Source organism: Echinops telfairi, unplaced genomic scaffold, assembly GCF_000313985.2.
Source record: "Echinops telfairi isolate 266 unplaced genomic scaffold, ASM31398v2 ScPeMD7_6;HRSCAF=24_1, whole genome shotgun sequence".
Classification (NCBI taxonomy): Eukaryota; Metazoa; Chordata; class Mammalia; order Afrosoricida; family Tenrecidae; genus Echinops; species Echinops telfairi.
Genome location: NW_022103903.1, coordinates 13,333,025 through 13,360,076, shown reverse-complemented (window position 1 = coordinate 13,360,076; position 27,052 = coordinate 13,333,025). Strand labels below are relative to the sequence as shown.

General features: G+C 36.2%; 1 protein-coding gene across 2 annotated transcripts in view; it reads right to left on the bottom strand.

Moving 5' to 3' along the window:
• EPHA3 (EPH receptor A3) overlaps positions 1-27,052 on the bottom strand; it is a 411,930-nt gene that overhangs the window by 14,057 nt on the left and 370,821 nt on the right. For both annotated transcript variants that reach the window (XM_004706437.3, XM_013005630.3), the window contains exons 14-15: positions 10,169-10,318; positions 7,981-8,174 (exon numbers count right to left, since the gene is read on the bottom strand). In XM_004706437.3, the coding sequence (XP_004706494.1) occupies positions 7,981-8,174; positions 10,169-10,318 (344 nt within the window). The remainder of the gene's footprint in view (positions 1-7,980; positions 8,175-10,168; positions 10,319-27,052) is intronic.

Genomic DNA, 27,052 nt, shown 5'->3' with positions numbered 1-27,052 from the left:
CCCTCGGGAGCCGAAGTAGCCATCTGTGTCCAGGAAGGCAGAGCAGTACTGGCGGAAGTAGCAGTTGAGGGGTGAAGCGAAGCACTCAAAGCTGACGCCAAAGAGCCGGTGGAGGGCCTCGAAGACTTGCACGGGCAGTGCACCCTGCAGGCCTGTCCCCTCGTAAAGCCCCACACCAAACATCATCTGGTACCGGCGGAGGAGACACCAGACTCGGGGCAGGAACCTCTCAAAGGCAGAGTCATCGATGCAGCTATAGCGATACAGGAGCCACAGCTTGCTGAAGTAGTTGCGGCTGACTTTGACCATCTCGCCCTTGTACCGCAGGCAGACCATGTAGCTCTCCATGTGCATCTCCACGTTGGGCAGGGGGGGCGCAGACACGGCCAGCCGTACCGGGTAGCAGTACACTAAGCGGGGCTCCACCTCGGGGGATGAATCGGCATGCTCGGCGGAAGGCTGCGCCGCGGATTGAGTGCTCTCACATCCGACATGCCTGGGACCACGCCAAATTACTAAGTAATTGATTCAATAAAACAATATATTCAAAAGCATTTCTTAAACTATTTTTTAAGTATAATTGAATCTTAAGAATCTCATTCTAATAGATTGAGTAATCCATCAATTTGTAATAGTATTGAAGAATCTGATTATCTAGATTACATATAAAAAAATTAAAGAACAGATAATTTCATTATATAATTCTAAAGAATTAACCAAATGTTAAAATGATAATTTACTGACTGAATATAAAAGAGTATATTGTTTTCTCTATGATGAATATTTTTAATTTATATTCATTTAAATGAGTACACTGAATACATTCATTTAAATCCAGATAGTATTATATTATAAAGTTATCATATTTGAGAATATTTTCTGCTAATAAATATATTTTACTTATTACTCATTTGTATACTGTGCAAAGAAAATATCTACAATAAATCATCACTGTAAGATTATTTTCTAATTACTTTTAAAGAAGTTTTCCTCTTGAAAACCGTTTTAAAAGATGTTTATCTTTTTAAAAAGGTCTTTTAGAAAGGGTGGTACTTTATTTTCACTCTTCGCTCCTTGTGATTAAGGAGCCCTGTTGGCTTATTGGCTGTGCACTGGGCCACTCCCCTCAAGGCCGGCAGATGCAGAGCCCAGGTCTTCCCGTTAGTCCCTTGAAAAGTTACTGTCCCAGAAATCCACAGGGGCAGTTCTGTCCTGTGTTATAGCGTGACTGTGAGTTAGAATTGTCTTAATGTAAGTGAGTTTCTCAGATTTACCCATGTGATCATATTATTTTATCTCTTTTATTTTCTAAACATCAAATTTACTAATTTCTCACTGCCTCTTCCTTTGCATCTTACACTTAAACACTGCTCTGAAAATGTCATATTTCTTCTATCACTCTAAAACAATCAAAACAGTTCTCTAAAAAGAACCACAAATCTTCAATTCTGCATTGAAAACTATTTTTCTCTTTTCTTTATGTTCTGCTAATGTTGATAATATAATTTATTTTACCTATGGTTTTCTGCATGTTGCAAATGTCATTCTCCTGTTGATCATTATTTCTATTTCCCACCTATGGTATCTCATGGTTCTACTGTGTAATTGGTACTACTCACCAAGACAAGACTTTTTCTCTAGGTGTGAGCTTGTGAAGTGGGTTAACATACTGGATTAGTCACATACTGGACCAGTTAATCTGGTCACAGGCTTGGTAGAGTTGAGGGAGGTTTCCTTCTGGGGGTGGCCTACTCTTAATACAGACTGGCAGTGTATGGAAGCTAGCGCACTTCTACTGCTGGGTCTGGACCCAGCATCTGGTCCTTTAACTTCCTGTTATATTGCCTGTTGATCCCAAGAACCATCAGCCAAATTTGGATTCATTCCTCTGATCTTGAATCCATTTAGCTGTGCATCCTGTGGTCTTCCTACTTCATCTTCCTGCTTCACGTCCATGGGCCCCGACATGTAAAAGAGTCAGGAGAACCATGCAGCTTACATTTAACTAACAGATTTGAACCAGCCTGGACTTACCCACTGCTATAACTGTGTGGGCCATGTCTTTATATGGATCTCTTTTTATCTACATACACATACAAGAATCACCGGTTTTGCTCTTCTAGAGAAGCTATCCCAGGACACTTACTTCCAAAGTCATTTCTCCAATAGAAGTATTAGGTAATACCCTGTTTCCCCGAAAATAAGACAGCATGTTATATTAATTTTTGCTCCCAAAGATGCGCTAGGTCTTATTTTCAGGTGATGTCTTATTTTTCCATGAAGAAGAACACGGTACACATTTATTGTTTATTGTTTTACTAGAAGAGACCTCACACTTCCTGTCTGCTCTGGCTGTGCCGTGGTCAACAGTGAGCTGTGTGGCGGCACCTGCCACTATGGCCGAGTCCAGAGCTACGGTAACTTTGGGGGGCCTTATTTTGGGGGAGGTCTTATTTTCACGGGGATGCCTTATATTTCAGTGAGAGGCAAAACTGTAAGTAGGTCTTATTTTGGGGGGATGTCTTACTTTTGGGGAAACAGGATACTAAAGATGAAAAGGAAATCATCTCTATTTATTCTTCCTAAATAGTGTGTCTGTTGCATGGATATTTTGCTAATTTTAACAGATATTTATTTCTGCATGAGCAGAGATTTATGGAGTGTCTACTATCAAGCTGGCAGTGATAATGCAAGACGAACCTGGCATCTTATCTAATATAACTTTGAGTTTACTGTGAAACTTTTGTTTACAAAGAGAACACTCACAGAGAATTAAAATTGTAGTGAACAAGAGCATGGCGCTCTATAAAAGAACAAAGGAATTGATATTAAAAATGGGCTTTGAGACATGTACTTAATGAATACATGTATGTAAGCAGCTTCCTGAAGGAAGATGGGGCAGTCCCCAGTGATTAGTGGCCGTGTGAGTCTAAGGCAAAAGCAAATGCTTCCAGCTTTCTGTCTTAGAATGCTATGGCTTCTGAATAAACCATAAGCTAGCTAGCTATTCCGGTTAGAGTACTGTTCAAGCGGGTGCCACAGGTTGAGATGCTGACACACTTTTCCAAGTTCAATTTTTCTACAAAATTGCCGTGTAAATAAATCCGTATCCTTCCGAGATGCTTTTCCATTCCTTAAGGCATTCTTTGTGTATTTTAAAAATCCCAAAGCAGTCACAGTAGTGTCTGTAGTCTTCAGTCTTTTGGCTTCTCTTCGCCTTTCGAGATTCATGGCCGAGACTTTCTTTCTTACTGATACTTTTCTGACACTTCCTAGATCCCTCCAAGTGCCTTCCTGTCTCAGGCGGTTTCTTTTTTCCCATGCCAATCATATTTTTTTCCCCGAGGATTGTTGATTTGTAGAGTCCTTTGCTTGAAACCATGACAAAAAGGTCACCTGCACAGAGAACACCTTTCTATTGCCGGTTACAACCATTTAATTGTTTCTTCCCTACAATGTCAACCTGTCTCTGGTTTACTGTGCCTTTCCGTAGGTGGTTCCAATGCTTAAGACATTCAGCTGCAAACTGAAAGATTGGAGATGTGAGTCTACCCAGAAGTACCCAGGAAGAAATTCCTGGCAATGTATTCTAAAGAAAATGGACCACTCAAACCCCTATGCATCACAGGCCTCCTGTGACACACATTGGATCACCTGAGTTGCATTCAACGCAGTGACAACCAATTATGTCTTGTTTTTGTTTTTTTAACATAAGCTTCAGGAACGTTGGGAATTATTGATCTTCACTTATCTGCTGAGTGCCTAGAATAATAGATGGGTATTACATAAGTAATTAAATGAATGAATAAATAAGTACTTGGAAAAATTTTAGATCCCTCCAGATTCCTTAGCCCTCAAACCTAAAGAGTGGTCTGAGTGGCTTAAAGGAAAAAAGGAGGAACGTGAACCTGAAATGGACTTGGAGTCTTGCGGCAAACAAGTTCACTTCAACCAATAACACAAACAAACAAAAATTATATTAGAGAGAGTCAGGGCATAGTCAGTCATCAAAAGGCGACTAGATTTTCACCTTAAGTACAATAGGTCTTGAAGGATTATTTTCACTAAAGAATAGTAATTATTTTATGTGTGTTTTCATAGGCAAATCTGAAGGCCATGTGACAAAATGAGATGCGTGTGAGCTGGGGGAAAGTTAGGAGGTTATTGCACTGGTTCAGGTAAGCGGAGAAACCGCCAGAGTGGAAAGCAGACAGAGATGGATCACAGTGATTCCGTGAACATCGGGAGCAAAGTGTGGAGGTCATGAAAGAACTGCCAAGAATTGCTCTCATTCTTGATAGGGTGAATGAGCAGATGTTGACATTTTAAATTAAGATAAAAACAGAATGGAAGTATAAAGTCAATAGGGAAAAATTAGAGTATTAGATTATTTTGACCTGCTCACTTTGAGCAATGGTGGCGCAGTGGTTACTCCGTGGGTTGCTAACTACAAGGTCAAAAGTTTGAAATCACTAATGGCTCTGAGGCAGGAAAGCAGGGGTTTCTACCCCTGTGAAGAGTTTCAGTCTTGGAAAACCACAGTGGCAGTTCTACCCTAGAGGGTCAGTCTGAGTCAGAATTGACTCAATGGCAGTAATTTTGGAATTTGTTGTTATTTTGATAAATTTGGCTGTGAATGGTGTTAGCAAAGTTGGAGGCAGTTGGCAGTGATGTGGGCCCAACAGAGCTGTTATTGACAAGCACTGTCTCCTCACCACCCCAAATGACCTGACGATCAACCCCCTTATGTTCTCCTCATAGGACAAAATCCCATTCTCCTTTCCTACGGATTCTGAATCAGTAACTGGGTCAGATCACTCATCACCAGAAAACAAAAATTGAGACGCAATATCAAACAAGCAAAAAGCATATGTTCATGCTAATAGAAATGACCTTGCAGAGAGAAAGAATGGCAATGTGGGAGAGAGGAAAGGATGGAAGAGGGAAACTGAGAAAAGAAAATAAATTGATTACAGGAAATAATGGATATAAGACATACATGCATGAAAAAGGATTTCATTTGAAAAGAAGAGAGACCATTTTTCTCTTAGAACCAGAGGAAAGAGAACAAAAAATGGTGAGATTAGTTTTTTGATTTGCAACTGGAAATTTTCATCCAGTGATTTCTATCCTCTCAATCAAGCATGTGTCAAAAGCATTAGTAAAACATTCAAGTGATAAGAATGAGTTTAATTAATTATCAAATAGAATGGTATAATTCCTGTCAAAGAGGAAAATCAAGTTTCCTAAAGATAAAAAAAGCCCCCAAACTCTCTAGACATTGTTGTCTGGCAACTTGGTGTAAATTATTTTAAGTTTATAATGACATAATGTGTTCAATGTATGTAAAACATTTTTGTTAATAAGCAAAAGAAAAATGTGATTTGAAAACATTTATACCTTGTGACAAAATACATGACCTTTTTGGAAAAAGAGTCAATATTTTCCCTAACGTCATATTTTAGTACAAAATACATGTCATTATGTTAAAATATTAAAACTGGATAGTAGGATAGAATAATATGTTTTAATAAGAATGAAAATCTAGAATTCATAAAATATGTCCATATGAAAATGCTGTGACATAACCAGATATGAAGACGATTTTCTTCCACAAAATGAGTTAAATATTGTTCGGTCTTATTGCATGAGTTATGGCTCGAGTGCCTCTTTTGTGACATGGAAAGAATGGAAAGGGTGGTTCTCTTTGCTGTGGTGGCTGTGGAGCAAAGATCAAAGCCATGTGTTAGGCTCAGAAGGAGGACCGTATGGCCCTGCGAAGGACAGCTTTATCATCTCGTTGGTTGTTAAGCTGTCAGGTGGCTTTCTAAAGGAGTCTGGGTCCTCTCTCTCTGAAAAGAAGGACACAGATTGAAGCTCATTTGATAAATTATCAGGAGGTAATCCTCATTTGAGGATCCATCACTAAAATAAATCCTAGTGACTCCCCAAAGCTTATTTCTAATAAATAATTTATGTTACTTATACAATTTCTCTTTCACCCTTCCTTCTCTTTACAAGTCATAACTACTGATGCTTATACATAAAAATTGCATATTTGAAAAACATAAGGCAGCTCCTTCCCATATACCATCTTTATGTAGTATTTATACATATCATTTAATACTATAGATTTTAAAAACTAGTCATTTTTTATGGTCCTGAAATAGTTCTTAATTTATAAAGTTTAGACTCATTGGGACCCAAAATATTTCTCTAATTTTTGAGATTCATGCACTGAGACTCCTTCCAACATTCACTTACATACAGATATAACCATCATCTACAGAAACTCATGCACTTAGAGGATAATGTTTTAAAAATATGCATGAAAGTATTTTAGGTTATATTTATAGTTGGTTGTTATTTAGTATGGCTTCTAATTTAATTTTCTAAAATTGTAGCTAAATATTAAGAAGTCAAAATAATAAAAGTATACTCAGAAATCACAGAATATAAAATAGCCAGGAACTATATAAAATCATTCAACTTTATATATGACAAAGTAATAGTATAAGTTACAATTGTCATAAATCAGAGAGAAAATGTTTTTCTCAGCCTAGAATGCTAAGAAATGTTCATTCATTTGAGAAGGCTGAAATGAACTTATAAGTTTCCTCTTTAAATCTGATTCTGAAACATAATCAATTAAATTATTTCTCTTCACATATACCCACAGTTACACACTGACTGACATTTAAATAGGTAAAATAAGATGAAAAGTAAGGGATTTAGTATGCATTAAAAGAAGCAACTTTCACTACTATGCTTCCCAGCAAGGAAAATAACAGGGAAAGATGATTTACATGACAGAAAAAAATGGAAAAATATTTCTTGAAATAACTGTTTAAGGACAAAAAACCCATACAAGTGTGAAATAGGCCTCAAGTTATTGTAACTGACAAACTTCTACTCCACCTATCAGGATATCATTGGTTCATTCATCCCCAAGTTATTGAGTGAGCGGTCACAAGCTAAGAGCTGCTAGCTATCAGGAGAAATTAAAAAAAAAAAAAAGGAAAGGAAAGAAAGAAAGAAAACCAAGTGTACTGGCTAATTTGCAAAATTTGAGAAAAATTAAAAAGCTTCTAGCGCAGCATATCTTCAAACTTAAACCTGTTTTTCTCTTATGTGCTCAATGAGAATGTAAAGCATCAAACAGGGCAGCTGTTCCTTATTTTTCCCTAAGAAACACCAAATACATTAACACTTCTTATAATACCCCTGCCAAAATTAATCTCTCCTTCCCTATTTCTTCCATTGTAGCACTTTATAGCACAATGTGAGAAACATCATTCACAAACCACTGAAAGAACTTGGGGATTGTCAAGTAGGAGGAAGCTATGTACAATTGAGTGGTTGTTTGACATTATGCATCACTTTGTGCCTATCATGTCCTGACATTGGTGTGTAGGGATACAGGCCTTATTTTGTCCTCCAAAATATCTAAGACAGCAATTGGTATGCAGTATGGATTGTATTTATATCTATTTGTTTAATTAAGTGGGGAAATGGAATCCCCCTGGTCAGCAAAGAATTTTGAAGTTTTGTGATTGTTATTTGGAGCTTTATTTTAAATGATGAATAAATCAGGACTTTACTGGGATTCTCACAATTCCTAGAATTGCTTCCTTCTTTCCTTTTTTAAAAAAATAATGGAGACTAAAAAGTAGAAAGAAATAATATGTGGCTACAGCTCCTGTTTTAAACTGCTCTTACAAAAAAAGCATGCCACCTTTATATGGGACAGAGGCTTTAAAAATCTTAAGATTACATCACTGCCATTAAATTACTTAGGAATTCTGCTTAGAGAGGGAAAAATCAAACCTCAAACAGAAGAAAAGCACACCTCTTCATTGTTAAGGAAAGCAAAAGTCAAAGATTGCCATTGGAAGTATGGATGAATGAAAACTCACACTCTGTAGAAAGCAAATGCATTAAATTCACAGTGAGGGCAGGATGGGAAATCGAATGTGTCACCTTGCTGCTGCACTGGTGATGATCTTCAGACTGCTGGGGTTCCGGATAAGCTTGTCCAGAATGCTGACAATCTGCTCAAACTTGGGCCTGTTGTTTCTGTCTTTCTGCCAGCAGTCCAGCATCAGTTGATACAAGGCAGCTGGGCAGTCCATGGGTGGTGGCAGTCGGTAGCCCTCGTCCACGGCTTTAATTACCTGTGTGAGAAGCAAAGTTTCTGGAAACGTAAGAGATAAGGCTTACTTCACTTTTCCATGGTCAGCCTACTACTACAGCTCTTGTAAAGTTTTTATCTAAGTGAGTTCACATTTACGTTGCCAAATCAGATAATAGCTTGTCAAGTGGATAAACAATCTATTCTCAACGTGCTCTAGAGAGAAGATCAAGAGAAAGAAAGTGAATTTAGCAAAGAAGAGCTTATAAAGATCCTTTCCAGGTTGAATAGGAAGAAATGTTTAGAGAGATATGAAATTCAATGTGATACACACACACACACACACACACACACACACCATTATCTAGTTATATAGAGCCCTATATTCAATACACAGTATTGAATGCAAAGAAAATGAATATACATATATCCTTTATATCACAGTTCAAAGAATACCTTCTGAGTCATGTTGCTTTCCTTTTATAAATTCCAATGTGCTATACTATTAACTGTCATTTCATTAGGATTTTTAAATCATAGAAAGCAGTGGTTCTAAAACTCTTTTTTGTATCATAATCATCTGGAAGGCTGGTTATGGTACTGATGATCATTACGCTCTCACTCCCAAAGTTTCTATGTTCATAGGTCTAAAGCAGAGCCCCAAGTTTTGTCAACTTGAGGGTATCAAGAGTGGAGTGGTAGAGTCTAGCCTGTCAATCAGGTCTTAGCCTCATGATGCCTCCTTGTGGGCATGACCTTCTCATGAGGATTCTGGGAACTTCCTCTCTCTCTGCCTCAGTTTCACATTGAGAAATCATGTGGAGAATTTATGAGACCTGCAAGGAGCACCTTGCTCCCTCTGCTTCACCTTCACGTTGAAGAGATATGCTGAGAGAATTGGAGGAGCCATGTGGAGAACTCTACCAGAGCTGAGATGCTTCCACTGCCATTAGATCCAGAAAGACTTTTCACCCACTGGCTTGTGATCTTCCTACATTTGGCATCACTGCAAGTGGCAACATGAGTCTGAAGAGGAATTTATGGACTAGTATAGGACATATGTGCTAATATTGGACATATGGACTTGATCTGGACTGGGCTGGGATGTTTTCTCAATATATAATTGCTCTTTGATATAAAGTTCTCTCTTACACAAATATGAATGTCTCTGGATTTGTTTCTCTAGGATATATAGAAAGGTTGGGATATGAAGCAGTTAAAAAGAAATATAATTTTTCTCAGTATTACAAATACAAATTTACTTTTAAAAGAACTGAGAAAATTTTATATCTCCATAAGCTTTAAGTTGTTTTATCATTTGTGGGTAAAATATCTCAGAGAGGCTCTCATTTCCACTTTGTATCTTGAAATCACACTCGGATTCTGGCTAAGCACAAATACAACTCCTTGAATGCTGAATCATATGACAACAGTAGCGTTCCTTTTTTAATATTCATTAACAAAACATGACCTACCAGTACAAAAACAATTTGGGGAAAACCATGTCATAATTTTGAAAGATAGTGAAAGATTATATACTTCTATCCAAATACCTCAGTTTGTATGGCCAAGTGCATGTGTGAGTTTAGTACATTAAACGAAACAAAATGATAGAGAATAATTTAACTTTTCTGACTTTGGGATATATATCTAAGTAAATAAAATCTTGGCATAGATGCATTAATTATAACTACAAAGAATGGTAGACATCTTGTGTATCTTGTTAATGTTACATACAATTAGTTTTGCAACAAAAATCCATGAAATAATCCCTGTACCTATTAGTTATTAAATTTGGCCTTTAACTAATTATATCCTGGTTACAGATGCTTCCAGTTTGCAACAGTGATAATCCCTTGCCTAAGGTTCAAAGATAAAGTTAGAAAAGCAGTTCCTTTAACACCTTTGCAACACTTGGAAACAGTTTTCCCATTTCAATGTCATAAACTGGAGGCACCTGGATTCATTATGCTCCACTTCCTTGCACAGCTTGATCAGTTAATTCAAACCCATAACTCATTGACGACAAATACTTACATCCTGATTAGACATCTCCCAGTATGGTCTTTCTCCATATGACATCACCTCCCAGAGAACAATCCCATAACTCCAAACATCGCTTGCTGACGTGAATTTGCGGTAGGCTATAGCTTCTGGGGATGTCCACCGGATTGGTATTTTACCCCCCTTTGAATATGAAACCATACACACATACATGAGCAATGTATAAAACATATACATGACAGCAGCAAAATCTGATGAAATTTGTTTTGTTCTGAAATGAAACATGGGTTTCCACTAAAATATATCAATGCTCTTCTATTTTAATACTAAACAGGCAATATTAGTGGCATAGTATTGATAGCATTATTTATTTCAAAAATTATGAGGATTTTCAAAGTCATAAAAAAACAAGGGGAAAGAACCACTAAAATAGGTGATAATCGTAAAACTCTTTTGAAATATGATTGAACGATTGAATTCTACAACTTGTGAATCATATACCAATAAAAATATATTTTAAAAACCGAACCACTAAAATACTGAATGTATTAGGCCAAATTAACTGGAATATCCCATGAAACCATGACTCTAAATACAAACACCAAAAACTAAATTGCATGAGGTGTTTGGTTGTTTTCATATATAAACTACAACAGCACCTACATGTTTGTTAACACAGGTATCACATCACTCTGGCTAACTCAACTTTTTATAACTATGTAACTTATTGTCAGCAATTCAAAATTTCAGTGCAACTCAAGCATTAATCAATATGATTTTTCCATCAATGCAAACCAAAACTCAGTATTCCCACAAGCAATAACACTTTTCCCCATCTCTCCTCCCACTAGTAACCATTATTAACAGTGTATATCTGTATATTTGTATGTTCCTTCTTCTACGTATCAGTAAAATCATATAATATGTGCCATTTTGTAATTAATTTAATTATTTAACATAATGGCTTCAAGCTCCATCAATATTATAGTTTGTATCAAGACTTCATTTTTATTTCTGGCTGAGAGGTAATTTGATGCATGCCTGTACAACCTCTTGTTAATTCACACTTCCCTTGATGGCAATGGTACTATTTCTCCCTTTTGGCAGTTGTGAACAGCGCTGCAATGAACACTGGTGCACGTGCATCATTGGACTCTGCTTCCCAATCTTTAAGCTATATATTAAGTAGTGGAACTATTGGGCATATGCTGGTTCTATTTTAGGTTTCTGAAGAACTGACACCCTGTTTTACACAATAACTATATAATCTTTCATTGTCACCAGCAAAAGATAATGATTACAATTTGCTCACATTCTACACTGTTTCCAAAGTTCTGTTCTATTCATTGCATAGCGCGTAGAGTCTTAAAATTTTGCGAGTGATCATCCAAGGCACAACAGGTGGGTTCTCTTTGCCTAGACCAACAAACTAATAAAGAGTTGCATATTGAAGGAAGATACGGAAGGTTTCCTTACTGGCCTTCATGAAAAATTGCCTCTTTTGTTATGAAACCAAAACTAGATCGTGCCTGACTTCTATTATTGAACATTTTATCAAAGATTATACAGAGGGGGGAATATGCAGATGAGAATTTTAAATTCTCAGAGAATCCAGATTTTCTGATGTGATAGAGGTTAGATGAATCCCCAAAACTATTTTCCTAAGATAATCTTTAAATACTAAATGAAAGAAATTCCTTGATATATTCTTAAAACTAAAAAATAGTCTGGTGAACTAGCAAAGAATATTTACCATGGGATTTGTATTATTTGTGTTATTTCAGGATCTATGTATATGGGATCAAATTGACAACACCACTCAAAAAATTTAATAGGCACTTCAGGGGGTAATAAGTTCATTTCAATGGGGGAAGAAAGAAGAATGACCAAGAGAGTATGACAATGGTTTCAACACTCAAAGCTTAACAGCATAACTGAAATACACATGTAGTGTAGAAATGTGTATTAATATGTTTTTCCTCTGTATAACAGGCAGAATAAAATTAAAAAGCAAAATTATTAACACAACTAATTATATAAATTATTATATATTAATTAGTCTATAGACAAGCAAATCTGAAGTAGATGACCTATCTCATATATGAGAATTGAATAAAGTACTTCAAATTCACTTTTATTGATTCATCATAGATTTATGTTTTACTAAACAATCTTAGTTTAGAATGTCAATAAATTAATATCTTATAACTTAAACCACTTTCCACCACATAATATGTACAGATACATATTTGTTAGATAAATATATCTAAAATAAAAGTTCCCTCGAGAAACCTACTACCAATATCTTGATTAATGTACCAACTTCTTCCACCATTGATCATTAATGTTCTTCCAAGTACTAGGTAATAACCATGAGAAGTAGATAGGTACAATAACTATATTTGAATAAATTAGAGTCTAGCGAGGAACATTGTTTCTATGAGTCATGGGATATATATAGGTGCAACTATTATGACATTTGTTCAATTCATTTACTGATAAGCTGGATAACTAAGCATCGAGGGCCACTCACAGGGGAGGTTTTATGCTAGTCATTTTGAATAAGACAAATATAAATAACATACAGGTCCTTCTGTTTGGGATACGTTTGTCATGCAGGAAAGAGTAATGGTTGTGAACAGAAGTAAGGACCTACTGCATTATTTCTCAAATTTTAAAATGTATAAGAAAAATCATCATCAAGGATCTCGTTAAAATGCAGATTCTGTTTTAATCAATCCGTAGTGCAAACAGAGTCTGCATATCTAGCATGTTCCAACTGTGGCGGGTCCAGCTGATCAAGTACATTCCATTGAGCAGATTAAGTTGGAGAGTGCTCTCTATGCAGAGCTTGAAGCCTCTGGGTTTCACTGGAGAAACAGGAAAACTAATATCCATTTACTCTTTAAAAATAAGTATACATTGTGATACACCAATGCTACCGAAGAAGTACATTCAAGATGCACGGAAAGCATTGGTCGAAAACAAGGGTCAGAAATGATGGGATGCCGCTTGAAATGTTTCAACAAACTGAAGAAGCGCTGGAAGCCCTCACTCAACTATACCCAAAAATTGGAAGACAGCTGACCAACTGACTGGAAGAGATAGATCCCTATTGGTACTCATGCCTAGGTAAAGTCATTCATCAGAATTATTAAATTGTACAATCATACTGATATCATATGCAAGTAAAATTTTACTGAAGATCATCCAATAATTGCAGCAGGAAGCTACTAAAATTTCACGCCAGATTCAGAAGAGAACATGGAGACAGGGATATCATTATTGATGGCAGATGGATCTTGGCTCAGAGTAGAAAATACCAGAAATAGGTTTTCTTTTCTTTTATTGACTATGAAAAGGCATTTGACTGCATGGACCATAAAACAAACAGAAACTATAGGTAGCCTGGAAGAGTGAACAGTCCATAAAAATACACTGTGTTCACGAGGAACCTGTACACGGAACGAGAGGAAATCAGCCTGGTTTAAAGTCAAGAAAGGTGCGTATGTATGATTATATGCTCTCACCATAGTTTTTTAATCTGGGTGTTGAGAAAATAATCAGAGCAGCCAGACTATCTGAAGAACTCACTATAAGAATTGGAGGAAGGCTTATGAACAACCTTTGATATACAGCTGACATTTCCTGGCAGTGATTGTAGCCTTCAAATATGGATTAAAACGTAATGTTTAAAGAAAACAAAAATCCTTACAACTGGATGTGTAGGATTATGATAAACCCAGAAATGATTGTGTTTATCGAGGATTTTATCTTGCTTGGATTCACAATCAATGCTGATGGATTCAGCAGTCCAGCATTCAATAGCCATATTGCGTGAGGTAAATCTTCTGCACAAGAACTCTTGAAAGTGTTGAAAGCAAAGAACTTACTTAAGCTGTGCTCGACTCAAGCCAGGGTATTTTCAATTGCCTCATATGCATAAAAAATTGTACATTGAATAAGGAGAATTGAAAACTAATCCATGCATTTGAATTATGGCTAGCAAAGAATATTGAAGGTACAACAGACTGCCAAAAGAACACGCAGACCTGTCTTTGAAAAAATGGACATCAAGTTTGAGGGTTGAAGGGCAGTGAAAACATGAAAACTCCTCCTTGTACAAGATGAACTAACGCTGGACAAAATGAAAGAGCCTGAGGGCGGCGATAATGGCCTCAAACATAGCCATTGTGGGGATGGTGCAGGCCCCGGGCAGGGTTTTGTTTAAGGCCTGGTCTGGTTCTGACTGAAGATAGTGAGATTCTTTTTTTATCATCTCTCCCACAAATACAGTTGATTTGGCTCAATTTAGTAAGGTTCAAGTCTATAGTTGCTATTTATGCTGTTCAAAATATTTCTGATGAGTAAATGTTTGGTATGCACCCGTCTATCATGTGCTCCCCAACGTTGTTTCTATCATTAAGGCCACGTTATTGATCCCTATTCTTTGTTTCCCAGTTTTACATTCCAGTCATCAGTAACTATCAGCACATCTTGATTGCATGCTTGATCAGTTTCAGACTGTAAATATAGGTAAAATTCTTCAATTTCATCTTCATTGTCTTTAGTTACTAGCATGTCAATTTGAATTACAGTTGGATTAACTACTTCTCCTTGTACACATATTGCTGTTCATCTGTCCTGACAGGATGGTATTTGAGAATCGGTCTGGAGTTCGTTTTATGAAGAGAGTGATGCTTTTCGATTCCAGCGTTACAAGTTTAAAATTGCTAAGGCCAGTCCCTTTCAGCTCCCTAATGACTAGGATATCACCCTTTATACATTACAATTTAGGCTTGATAACTCCAATGTGCTTTATTCTTCCATGTTATGATTAGTAATAGATGTTTGTAACTGGTGTTTTTTATTTTGAGTTATGCCAGAGAAGCCAAAGTCAACCTTCTTTTGAAAAGACAACTCTGACCTTCACACTTGAGGGACTCAGATTTTCACACTATTTCAAAGCATGACCTACTCTTATCCCCACATTTTTCACTGGTGTTTTGTTGTTTTGAATTTCTTTTCTTAGAATTAATGTACAGGGTTTTCATTCCAGTCTGTTTCGGTATAGAAGCTTTCTGAAATCTGCCCACTATCAATGACTGATCTAGTAATTGAAATATTGGTGTTACAAGATCTCCATCCTCACAGAAACACTGAAGCTACAGTGATGTGGAGTGACAGTCGAGGATGACTTCATTGTAACCAAAAACCGTTATTCCCACGGGTGAGAGTTCATGAGATTCCAGACGTTTCTTCATTTTGATACTCAGCACATGATTACTTAATCTCTTGATTACACATTCTTCCCCATGAAGAAGTTTTACAAGGTTTTTTTAAGTATTTCTAATGTGAAGGTCTGTTAAAAATTTTTATACTGCCCTTTATTCTACTAATAGACTCAGTATAAAATTAGTAATAATATCATTTTAAAATTCTAAAATTGACATCTCTATTCCTGTTGAGATCGAGTTTGGATTTTAAATTTCAAACACTCTCCTATGATTATGATAAAAGCATATGTGCATGTAACAAAATCAACTTGGTATGCCAAATGGGATCACCAGACGTAATCTTTCTGCCGTGAAAATATTCAGAGAAGCCACAAATATCAAGCAATTCTGGATTTCTGGGGAAAAAGTAATGAAAATATTTTAAAACTTCTGTTACAAGTCTTATCTCTGCTTTTAAAATTTTCCACTTCCTTTTCCTTGCCCAGAAACAGATTACTGTTTAAAAATGGGATCAAAATGAGAAAGTCTTTCCAATCTTGAGAAGTGTTTTGAATATATGAGGAAAAACTATGTGTGCTTCACCAAGGTCCTCAGTCACTAGAAATGATACTGACTAGTAAGAAGCCAGGAGAAGATGAAGAATTATTCATTATTAATTGATACTTTAACCAGGAGTATTTGAAATGTGTCAAAGTTGTTTTATTTTAAGGTTTTCAATACCATTTTCTAGAGATGAGAGTTTTGAGCATACACATTGGTGAGAGACTCTAAATTTTAAAATGCTGAAAGGTGTTTCACTGTAGAAGGCAGGCATTGCTTTGTAATAAGAACCTTTTTACCTGCCGTTCTGGATTTGCTACTGAAGGGGCTGCTGTGTGAAAATTATGGGCATCTCTTCTATGAAATTTTCATTCTTTGAATGTCTTTAATAATTTGACTAGGATTGTGTGTGTTTAGGAGCCCTGGTAGCATGGTGGTTACATGTGCTGGTAACCTCGAGGTCAGAAGTTCAAAACTACCAGCCACTCAGCAGGAGAAAGGACAGACTTTCTACTTCCATGAAGAATGACAGTCTCAGAAATCCACAGAGGCAGTTTCATCCTTTCCTATAGGTCAGTATGAGTTGGAATTGACTCAGTGGCAGAGAGCTGAGTGTGTGTTGGCCAGTGATTATAAATTCAAGCAAATTATTTTCAGAATGACTTTCTTTCTTCTATTCTTTTGTAGTTTTTATTTTACTGGGGGCTCTTACAGCTCTTATCATAATTTATACATATATCTATTGGGTCAAACACAGCTGGATGTATGTTGTCATCGTCTTTTTCAAAACATTTTCTTTCTACTTGAGTCCTTGGTATCAGCTCCTCATTTTCCCCCTCCCTTTCTTCCCTTGATAATTTATAAATTATTGTTCTGTTTTGCTTTTCATGACTTACACTGACCACTGTCTCCTTTCACGCACTTTTCTGCTGTCTGTCCCCCTAGGAGGGGGGGCCATATGTGGATTATTGTGATTGGTTCCCCCTTACTCCTCACTTCCACTTCCCTTGCTCTCCTAGTATCACTTCTCCCCTTATTGTTCCCAAGGGGGTTTTCTGTTCTGGATTCCCTGTGTTGTGAGCTCTTATCTTTTTTTTTTTTTTTTTAACATTTTATTAGGGGCTCATACAACTGTTATCCCAATCCATACACACATCAATTGTGTAAAGCGCATTTGTACATCGTTTCTCAAAACATTTTCTCTCCACTTAAACCCCCGACATTAGGTCCTCATTTTTCCCCTCCCTCCCCGCTTCCCCCTCCCTCATGAGTCCTTGATAGTTTATAAATGGGTATTTTGTCATATCTTGCCCTGTCCGACGTCTCCCTTCACCCACTTTTTGGTTGTCTGTCCCCCAGGGAGGAGGTCACACACAGTTCCATGTAATCGGTTCCCTCTTTCCTACCCATTCTCCCTTTACCCTCCCTGTTTTGCCACTCACACCACTGGTCCTATAGGGCTCATCCGTCCTGGATTCCCTGTATTTTCAGTTCCTATCTGTACCAGTGTACCTCCTCTGGTCTAGCCAGACTTGTGAGCTCTTATCTTATAAATGTTCTGGTCTAGACCAATTTGTAAGATAGAATTGGGGTCATGATAGTGGGGGTGGGGAAAGCATTAAAGAACTAGAGGAAGGTTGTGTGTTTTGCCGGTGCTATACTACACCCTGACTGGCTCATCTCTTCCTTATGGACCTTCTGACAGTGGTATCCAATTGACTATTGATGGGGGTTAGGGCTTCACTCTGCATTCCCCCTCATTCCCATTGATATGATTTTGGTTGGTTTGTTTCTTTGTTTTGCTTGGTGTCATTGATGCCTGATACCTGAGCCCATCGACACCTCATTATCATACAGGCTGAGGTGTTTCTTCCATGTGGGCTTTGTTGCCTCTCGCTAGATGGCTGCTTGTTTATCTTCAAGCCTTTAAGACCCCAGATGCTATATATTTTCATAGCCGGGTATCATCAGCTTTCTTCACCACATTTGCTTAAGTACCCATTTTGTCTTCAGCGATCATGTCAGGGAAGGTGAGCATCACAGAGTGCCTTGTTGGTAGAATAATTGTTCTTGCACTGAGGGAGTCCTTGAATGGAGGCCCAGTGTCCATCTGCTGCTGTAATATTTTACTAAAAATATATGTACATAGATCTATTCCCCTGTCATTATATGTAAATGTATTTACATATATATGCTTGTATTTTTTTGCCTTATTTTTTAGTCTGCTTTGTTTTTGCACGTATTATTGTCTATGCATGTCTATCTGGACAAGATAGATGGGATTAACAATCTGGAGGAGAGAACAATAGGACCAATGGTTCCAGGGGGACACGGGAGAGGGGGAAGTGGGGAAAGGAGGAAGGTACCAACAAACCCAGGGACAAGGGAAGAATAAGTTATCTAAAATTGATGGTGAGGAGGGCATAGGATGCTTGGGGCAGGGGGTGGGGGGGGCGGAGGGGGGAGGTCTTGATCAAGGGCAATGTAGCCGTGAGGAATTACCAAAACCCAAAGGAAGGTCGAACACGATAGTGGGATGGGAGGACAGTCAAAGAAAATAGAGGAAAGAGCTGGGAGACAAAGGACATTTATAGAGGTCTAACTACATAACTACAGAATGACATTTTAATCAGCTGGTATTTTCTATTCCTGAATACATATTATTAGACATTATTTAAAATCCACACAAGGGGAAATATAAACACAAGCAGGCACTCACAAACACAAATACATTATTGCTCATTAGCAACTTCAGACTTACCAATATGTCAATTATTTTTAAAATCACTTGATGATCAAATGATCTTTATCTTTACTGTTGACTATACTAATTTGTAGTAATATTGTATGGTTCTAAACCCATTGCTCTAGTTTGGGAAATAATCTTGTCCACATTCCATACTAGGCCTCTCGGAGGAGGGTAACATTTGGTAGCTTGGAGCTATAGGTTCTGGCCCCTTTACTTCTCATCCTTCAAGTTGTCCTCCAGCTCATACATACTCAGGTATCGAGACTTCAGTCAATGACTGATATGGGAAAACATGGAGAATGGAGAGTATTGATTTTTCCCCCTGAAATTATTGCCTACACAAAAATTAAGTGGCATGGAATTAGTTCAGCAATTAAGTCAATATGCCAAATATAATATTACCTTCACTTATCCCAATGGTTAACTAACTAAATATACATTCCAAGATCCAAAATCAATGCTTCAAGTAAATTCTGAGGTATGGTGATCCTATATGATGTATTAGAACTGCTCCTGTGGGTTTATGAGAAAATAAATCTCTACATGAGTATAAAACCTCCTCAGCTGGTGGTTTTGAACTACCTACCCTCAGGTTAAAAGTCCAAGTTAAACCTGCTATTCAGTACCTGTTCATTTATAGATAGTTCAATAGAAAAGTTTCCCCGTTCTAATTATTTTTGTTTTGTTAATTTACCCTACCCTTGGTATAAAATACATTAAACATGGATAAGTCAGAAAGCTTATTACTAAAGCTATTCAAGATATATATTGATAAAAATTCCAGACTAGGGGAAAATCACTTTTTAAAACGTTCAAGTCATTCTGGCTTTAAATGAAAGTAATAAGAGAAAATGGAAATTTTAATATGTAATTTAGAAAACTAAATTAAGGCTATTCTAAACCAGAAAGATCATTATTGAGGTCAAAATAGTGTGAATGTGTTTTTCACCAAACTTTTTTTAAAATGTGGCCAGGTCCTTTCACATTCATTATGTTCAACAATAGTAAGCATGACACAGGTAGATGCTATTATCCTATCCAGTGCCATAATTACAATCAGTATGTCCAGTCCATCATTTAGCATCTTAAATCCAGGAAGTAAAAACCATAGAGTAAAAAGCTGAGGATAATGAATATAAGTCACATGGGCCTGTGCAAATGTCTTCTTTAGATACTGTTTTGGCAAATGGATAGGGTGGGTATTCAACAAATGATCAGTGACTTGAAATTAATATCTTTTAGTAAACATCTCTATGTAAGTACATGCTGTTTTGTTCCTACATTGAAGTTTCTTTTTCTCCCTGTGTCTAAGTTCTATACTTATAAATTCTGTACTTGAATATCCTAGCCAAGTAAGTTCTTTGGTGGAACAGATGGGTCCCAGAGGAGTTGGTTATGCGATTTTCTTCATTCCCCATGAGCTCACAGGGATTTGATGGCAATGGGAGAGAGACTGCTCACCTGTGCCCCAGGCTGCACAGAGAGCATCAAGTACTTTATCAGCTGGAAGCATCAATGACTAAAGATTTTAGGTAAGGAATTAGTGCTCCTACAAAATGTAACTAACATATAGAAATATTAGAAAAGAGTTCTTAGAGGTTCCAATTTAATTCTGAAATGTTGATAACAGAAAATTCTGGGGACTTTACATTTTCATTTAGTTATAGTCTTCAATTAGGCTGCTTCAAGTTGAGCATCTGTAGATTTGAAACTATCAAATTAAAATAAATTGAACATATTGGAGTCTGACTGTAAATTTAGTATAAGTAATTTATTACCACAGATGTTATTTATATTTCTGCTCCTGATTGTGATTAAAAAAATTCATCTTCCTTTGCTACCTGAAAAGCCCCCAAAATTCAAGCTCATTCTGATTGGATTATTTTATTTTCTGGCAACACTTTGAAATTAAGATGCCTTTCAAATAATGATAATTATATCCTTGAATGCATTATTTAAAAAAGCACCGTGATTTGGAAACATTGCTGTCATTCTTGTCCATATAAAACTTTTCTATGACAATAGTTGTTTATGAGCTAAAACTTTGAAATTAGTTAATACTTTTATTCTTGTTTGATAAAATGCTACCAAGCATTCAGGACTGTTATTAAAATAATTTATGAAATTTTATATATTGACAGTATCTGGACATTATAACATGCAGCATTTCCTCCAGGTGATCTCTGTATCTACAAATCATCCATTTATATGCCTGTGACCTTCAGAAAACGTCCCATTTTTTTAATGAGAGGATCCTAGCATGCATACAGTATCTGAATGGTCAGTGCGGAGGATCACCCATGTAAAAGAGTCAAACATCTATTTTACTTTCCATCTATGCAAAGCCAAATCTTGAGGGAGCGCCTCTCAGCACTAATGTTTCATTTACAATAGCTCCGTAATTAGAGGTGCAGCGGGAAATTTGGTCACCTGGTCCATTTGCACTTGTTTTAATAATCATCAAAACCTTGCTTTATTGACACAGTTGAGCAGCTATCTTAAATGGGCTGGTACAAGATGTAAAATTTGAGTATCTAATATGTTGTTATGTTCTGTTTTAACATTGTAATAAAGCTGTGATTATATAGGAAATTCAGCTTGCTAACATAGACCTGTGTGTATTTCTAGGACCCTGCAGTTTTTGCTTTTAATTACTTTGGACATCTATGCATGAGCCTAACTTTTGGAATAAACTGTATTTCTTCTTGAGTTTCATAACTGAATGTATCCCCATAATTTTTGGGGGGTTTTGTTTTACAAAAAAAAAAGTTTAAAGAAATGCATGATGTGTGCAAGGAAACAGGATACTAGGGATGCTGTGGACAGCGAGATATTACAAAATTGTTATCCTCTAATCCAGGATTATGTGGAGTAGTCCAAAACCTTATTCACAATGGCCATAAGTAGCAGTTAGAGGAGAGATCATGCAGCAAACCTGTTCTTAAAAGATTCTGCAATTCAGTTCTCTAAGCTTAATGAGTTTAGACAGTTCATATGAAAAAGTTGGCTAAATGCCTAAATTTTTCAGGAGCTTAACTGAAGTCAGTTCATTCAATATTAGTTAGGCAGCTTTAAGACTTGATTTCTAAAGAAAAGTGATGCAATTGCTGAAATCTCTAGCTTAATGTCTCATATCTGCCCAACCTTTTCCTCTAATTCTGTGTACAAATTTCTCCCTGCTGATTTAGGAAATTCTTTGCTGACCCAGAGCTCCCATTGTCTGCCTTTGAGCTCTGTCAGATCCTACTTAGGAAGACAAAGGACTATGAAGAGTTTATCTGAGTAAACCCCATGTAATTGAGTGTTTAACCTAGAGGCAAATACTGGCTTCTGGTGTGAGGCATAGAACTATGGAGATAAATCATTTTACTCAAGGATTTAACATCTATCTGTTGTCAGGTATTAAACTTCATTTGCCATGAAAGGCAGTCCAAGAAGATTCCCAATGAAAGTAGCTGTTCCAAAATCCTTAGTATTGGAAAAAAAATCCACTTATAGAATTGTTTCAGCACAAGCTGATGGCCACAAGGGATTATAGATATATGATACGTTGGGTACCAATAGCTCTTTCTTTTTAAAATGCTTTTTTTTCAGATGCTTCAATATTACATGACATGCAATTTTTTGACATTGTGTTAAGAGCTGCTCTATTACTATGAAGGATAAATAATGCAATTAATTTTACAGTTATATTCAGTTTCATATAATGCAAAATAAGAATCAGGCAATCTGATGTGTAACAGCTATCTTCAAAGAATCAATAATACTTACATAATGTAGGTTGAGGTTAAACATATTGCTTATTATGTTTCCAGAGTTTTAAAAAATCCAGTGGGATTTCTAAATGTACAAACTGTGTTTTCTATAAACTCAATTCTCAATTTAACTTTTAAAACTTCCTAGTCATTTGAAAGTATGAATTCTTAGCACAGTAAATATAATTTTCCAAAGACAAAATGCTGCCAGTAAATAAGCCAGCAAAGTATATTCAGTGCAATTGGAATAATATATAATTTGAATAAAAATAATCAAAATGACACTAATTCTACAAAATGTTAGTAACTACAAAAATGTATAAAATTTGAGTATGATTGTTTAATATTGAAAATTTAGAAATTAGGAAATATAAATCGATAAATTGAGACTTCTATAAATTTCTGTTGAAATACTTCTGATGATTGTGATCATTAGACATCATGGCAACGATTTGCTTTTATGTCCCACAACATCAGAATCTAATGTCTAAGAATATTTTCATTTCTTATCTACAGCAATACTTATGACACAACTTATATATTGAAAAAAGACATTATTAGAGTTGTTTTCAGCTGACAAACACAATAGTAGACAAGTGACAGTATGAAAAATGTGTTAAAGATACAATTTTATAAGTTAATTGGTGGGAAGGCATGAAAAAATTGATTGAAGAAAATGGATATTAGTAAATAACCAGGTGAAATGTTTAGCAATCCCAGAGAGCTGAGACTAGCAAAAGAAAGAGAGGGAACCATGGCATTGGACTTGAGTCATGACTCATAGAAATCAGGCTGCAAAGAAGTAATGGGAAGGAATCAAGTTAAATTCTTAACCTTACCCTACTGCAAGTTCTAACATTAGCTTAGGTCATTGTGACTGCTACATCTCTGGATATACAGGGTTATGGAGGTGGTCAATGGCTTCCAGATATGCAGAGAAAGTTTTAGGCAATTTGTTCATCAGATTTGTGGAAACAAAATATTCACAAGTGTACTGGGGAAAAAAATTAGGAAATGATTCTTCTTAAGAAGCGCCTTCAGGTCCCTTATATCTTTTCTACCGACGGAACACGAGCAACAGCTAGGAGGACTACCCAGTGACATTGGCTTGGCTGCAAATCGGAGACTGTATGGGACAGAGTAGCACCCCTCGTAGGACTCCACTGACCTACCAGGCTTCTTGAGAAGAGGGCTACTCCTAATTAATGCGAGAGTTATCTGACTACCCAAAGTATTTCCCCGGAAAGCAGTTCTCTGGGAATGAGAGCAATGGTTAGACCTATTTTAATAAATGTAAAACTAGAAAAAGCTAATTTATCTTATTGTGAAGGCCAGATTTCTGCATGATCTGCTCCTTAAGTCTAACTAAGTCTCTGTTCTGATGTCTTTTTATCAGTACATACACTCTGATCATCCTAGAAAAAATGGAAGAAATACTCTCAGCCCTGCTGAAGGGGCAGTGAATGATTTAATGTGGATTGGATCTTCTACCAAAGTCTCTTATTCCCACCAAATGACCTTTCCCTGCATGAGTTTGGTAGGAAAGTGGGGAAGATACTCATAGGATTCGCCGTCTGTGAGTAATTGTGAACAGAATTCCTTGGAAGGCCAACCTGTTGTGTATAAAACGAGCCCTCTGAGAAGCAGAAGGAGGCATCTCGTTACCAGCAAGAGGCAACACACCAGTGACTCTTTCACCTTGTTCTGTAGGGTGGCCCTGAGTCAGAATCCACTCAATGGCAGTGAGGGATGAGATTGCAAAGAAAGACCCTGGTCTCCTCAATAATTTTTAAGAGCATAAATGAGTCCTAAACAAAAATTTTGGGAATTGTTGATATACAATAGTGACTGGACTCCATAAACGTTAACATTTCAAATAATGGCCTTCTTCAAACACTTGATCCCTCTGAACTGGTCATCTTTCTTGCTTTCCATGACAGTTGTAACAACAGGGAAGTGCTAGCCAGCACGGAGCTTCTCATGGACTATGTTAGGAGCTCATGTAATAGAAGAAGGTTATGAGGATATCTTTAGAATATAGAATAGTAAGAATTAAAAAGCAAAAACCCTCCTTATGATAACAAACAAATAAACATACTATCTTTTGTTACATTATGTTGCCTCCTGACATAAGAGTTTAGTCATAAAAGTGATGTTTGGTGTAGAATATTAGTTGATTGATTTTTCTGATTATCAAAGAAAAAGTGCTCAGATTCATCCTGAGACATGTTTTGCTATTTCTAGTTTTCAGAGCCATACAGTCACTGCTGTCTATTGAATTCAATTAGTTAGTAGGTATTATTAAAAATAGCTATTTCTCTTATCCTTATCCTAATAATTCTTATCCTAATAATCCTCATAGCAAATATGGCATTATAGGTAGGACACATTTAAAGAAATCATGGATCAAGCAAAGCCACTACCAAGGGTAACTGAAAATAGATTCAGTAAGTAAGATATAATGTACAAAATCATGATTATAAGCTCAACTTCAACATCAATTTGTCCCAATGATATTGTGCTATGCTTCTTTCCCCACCATTCTAAGACTGAGACTTTATTTGGAGCTGAAACTCTAGCTTGCTAAGTTCTTTCTTGGTGTTTGATGTTGATGCTATGTAACACGCTTTGTTGCCATAAAGTGGCTGTCAAAATTGAGGATTTCAAAGGAGAATGAGTGCAGAGAAAAATGCTGTTCGTAAAAAGGACTGATGCTTTTTCAAACTTCATTCTGTTGGCCAGATGGGGGAACAGGATCTCTTATATACCACCTTCTAGTAAAAAAAAGTTGATAATAAAATGCATGATGATTATATAATTCCTGCTCTAAAAACCTTATTTGCAAAACTTGGGTCTAGAAATTTTTATCCTTTGATTTATCTTGAGAACAAAAGCATCAAGTGACATAAACTCTAGTATCAAAATATGTATTGAAATATTAGTAATACTAATATTGAAAATCTTCCTGATTAATAGTGCATTTATTAAGTACCATAGACTTGAATAGAGTACTATATTAAGGTGATCAGATGTCCCGCTTTTGGCGGGACAGTCCCGATTTTTAACAATTTATCCCGCGTCCCGCGGCATTTTTAAAAAGTCCCGATTTTTGGAAAGAATGCACGACAAGCTAGGGAACGGGGGTAGAATGGGAAGGGAATATACGATTTTCGGCTGCCATGTGGCTATTTTGCCAGGATATGAGTTTTATATTATTTTTGTTAATTTTATGTTGAACTTTAATAATAACAAATAATTGTTGAGAACTGATTATAGAGAACTGCTTATCAAAGTTCGCATTGTTGATCAGTTGTTAGAATTCGACCACCATTGTTTGGACTTCATGAACAATGGCATTTTTTGGCATTGGCAACGAGGAAAACATTTTGTAACTGTCTCTCAGAGGATACACATCGTACTGTGTGCTAGTGCTAGTTAAATGAGCGATGTCAACAAAGTCAGCTATTCAGATAATTTAGGTAAGTTATTTATTTATTTATTTCATAAATACATAAATTTTCTTGAATTTAGCAGACAGTACTCATATTATTCATATTTTATAGTGGCAGCAAAATGATATAGACCAAATTTTTAATCAAGAACACGCTCCCCGCTGCCCTCCCGCAGTCAATGGTGTCCCGCTTTACCAATGTTAAAATCTGGTCACCTTATACTATATACAATTAAGAGATACTGTAGAATAATATGTACTAAACTGGAAAGTTCTGTATTATTTACTTGTAAGTAAAAAAAATCAGAAAACAGCATAGAGTTTACATGTTATGAAAATATTGAATTAATTGATGTGTGGAAATAATTTTATATATCAGTACATATAGTATTATCCCATCAGTATAAATATGCATACATGTTTACTTACAAAAAGTAGAATATAATTTTAAAAATTAAAAAGAATAAATTCATTTTAATTTAAACTTAATATTTTTACCGTAGGAAATCATATTCTCTAAAGAAAATAAATTTCAATGGAATCTGGTTATAAACACATAAATACTTAAATGTAATCTAGTAATCTAGTGGTAATACTAATAATCTAATATTTAAAAATATGTAAAATTTTCAACAAATTCAAATATAACCATTTAAGTGAATCAAGTGAGTGCAAATTAAAATAACTAGATATCATTTCCCTAAGAAAAATGATAATATCTTAGTTGTTCAAATTAATCATAATAATGTCTAATTTTATCAAGAAAAAGTGAAATATGTTTTTGAAAGGCATATAGACTCTGACACAGAAAATTCATTTTTAAGAATATATCATACAAATTAGAAGATTCATGTAATCAAGAAGGCAGACAGCTCATTTATACATACTGATAGCATAACTTAAAGGTTAAGATCATAAATATATGACTACTAATTAGAGATTGGAAACAAAATAACATAGGAAGACCATGGGGCTTAGTATGAAATAAGTTTTAATAAAACTGAAAATTGCATTGGGGGGGAAAATGCAAGCAACCTTATGCTGAGTTTTGCTTTGTTTTTTAACGATCAGCCTAGTGTGCTTCCTCATTTGTGGAGCATGAGCTGCACTCCAGGAACTGCATTGTCTTCAACCCCATCAACCCTTCAGCCCTAATCTTATTCCTTTAAGCTTTTTAAATTAACC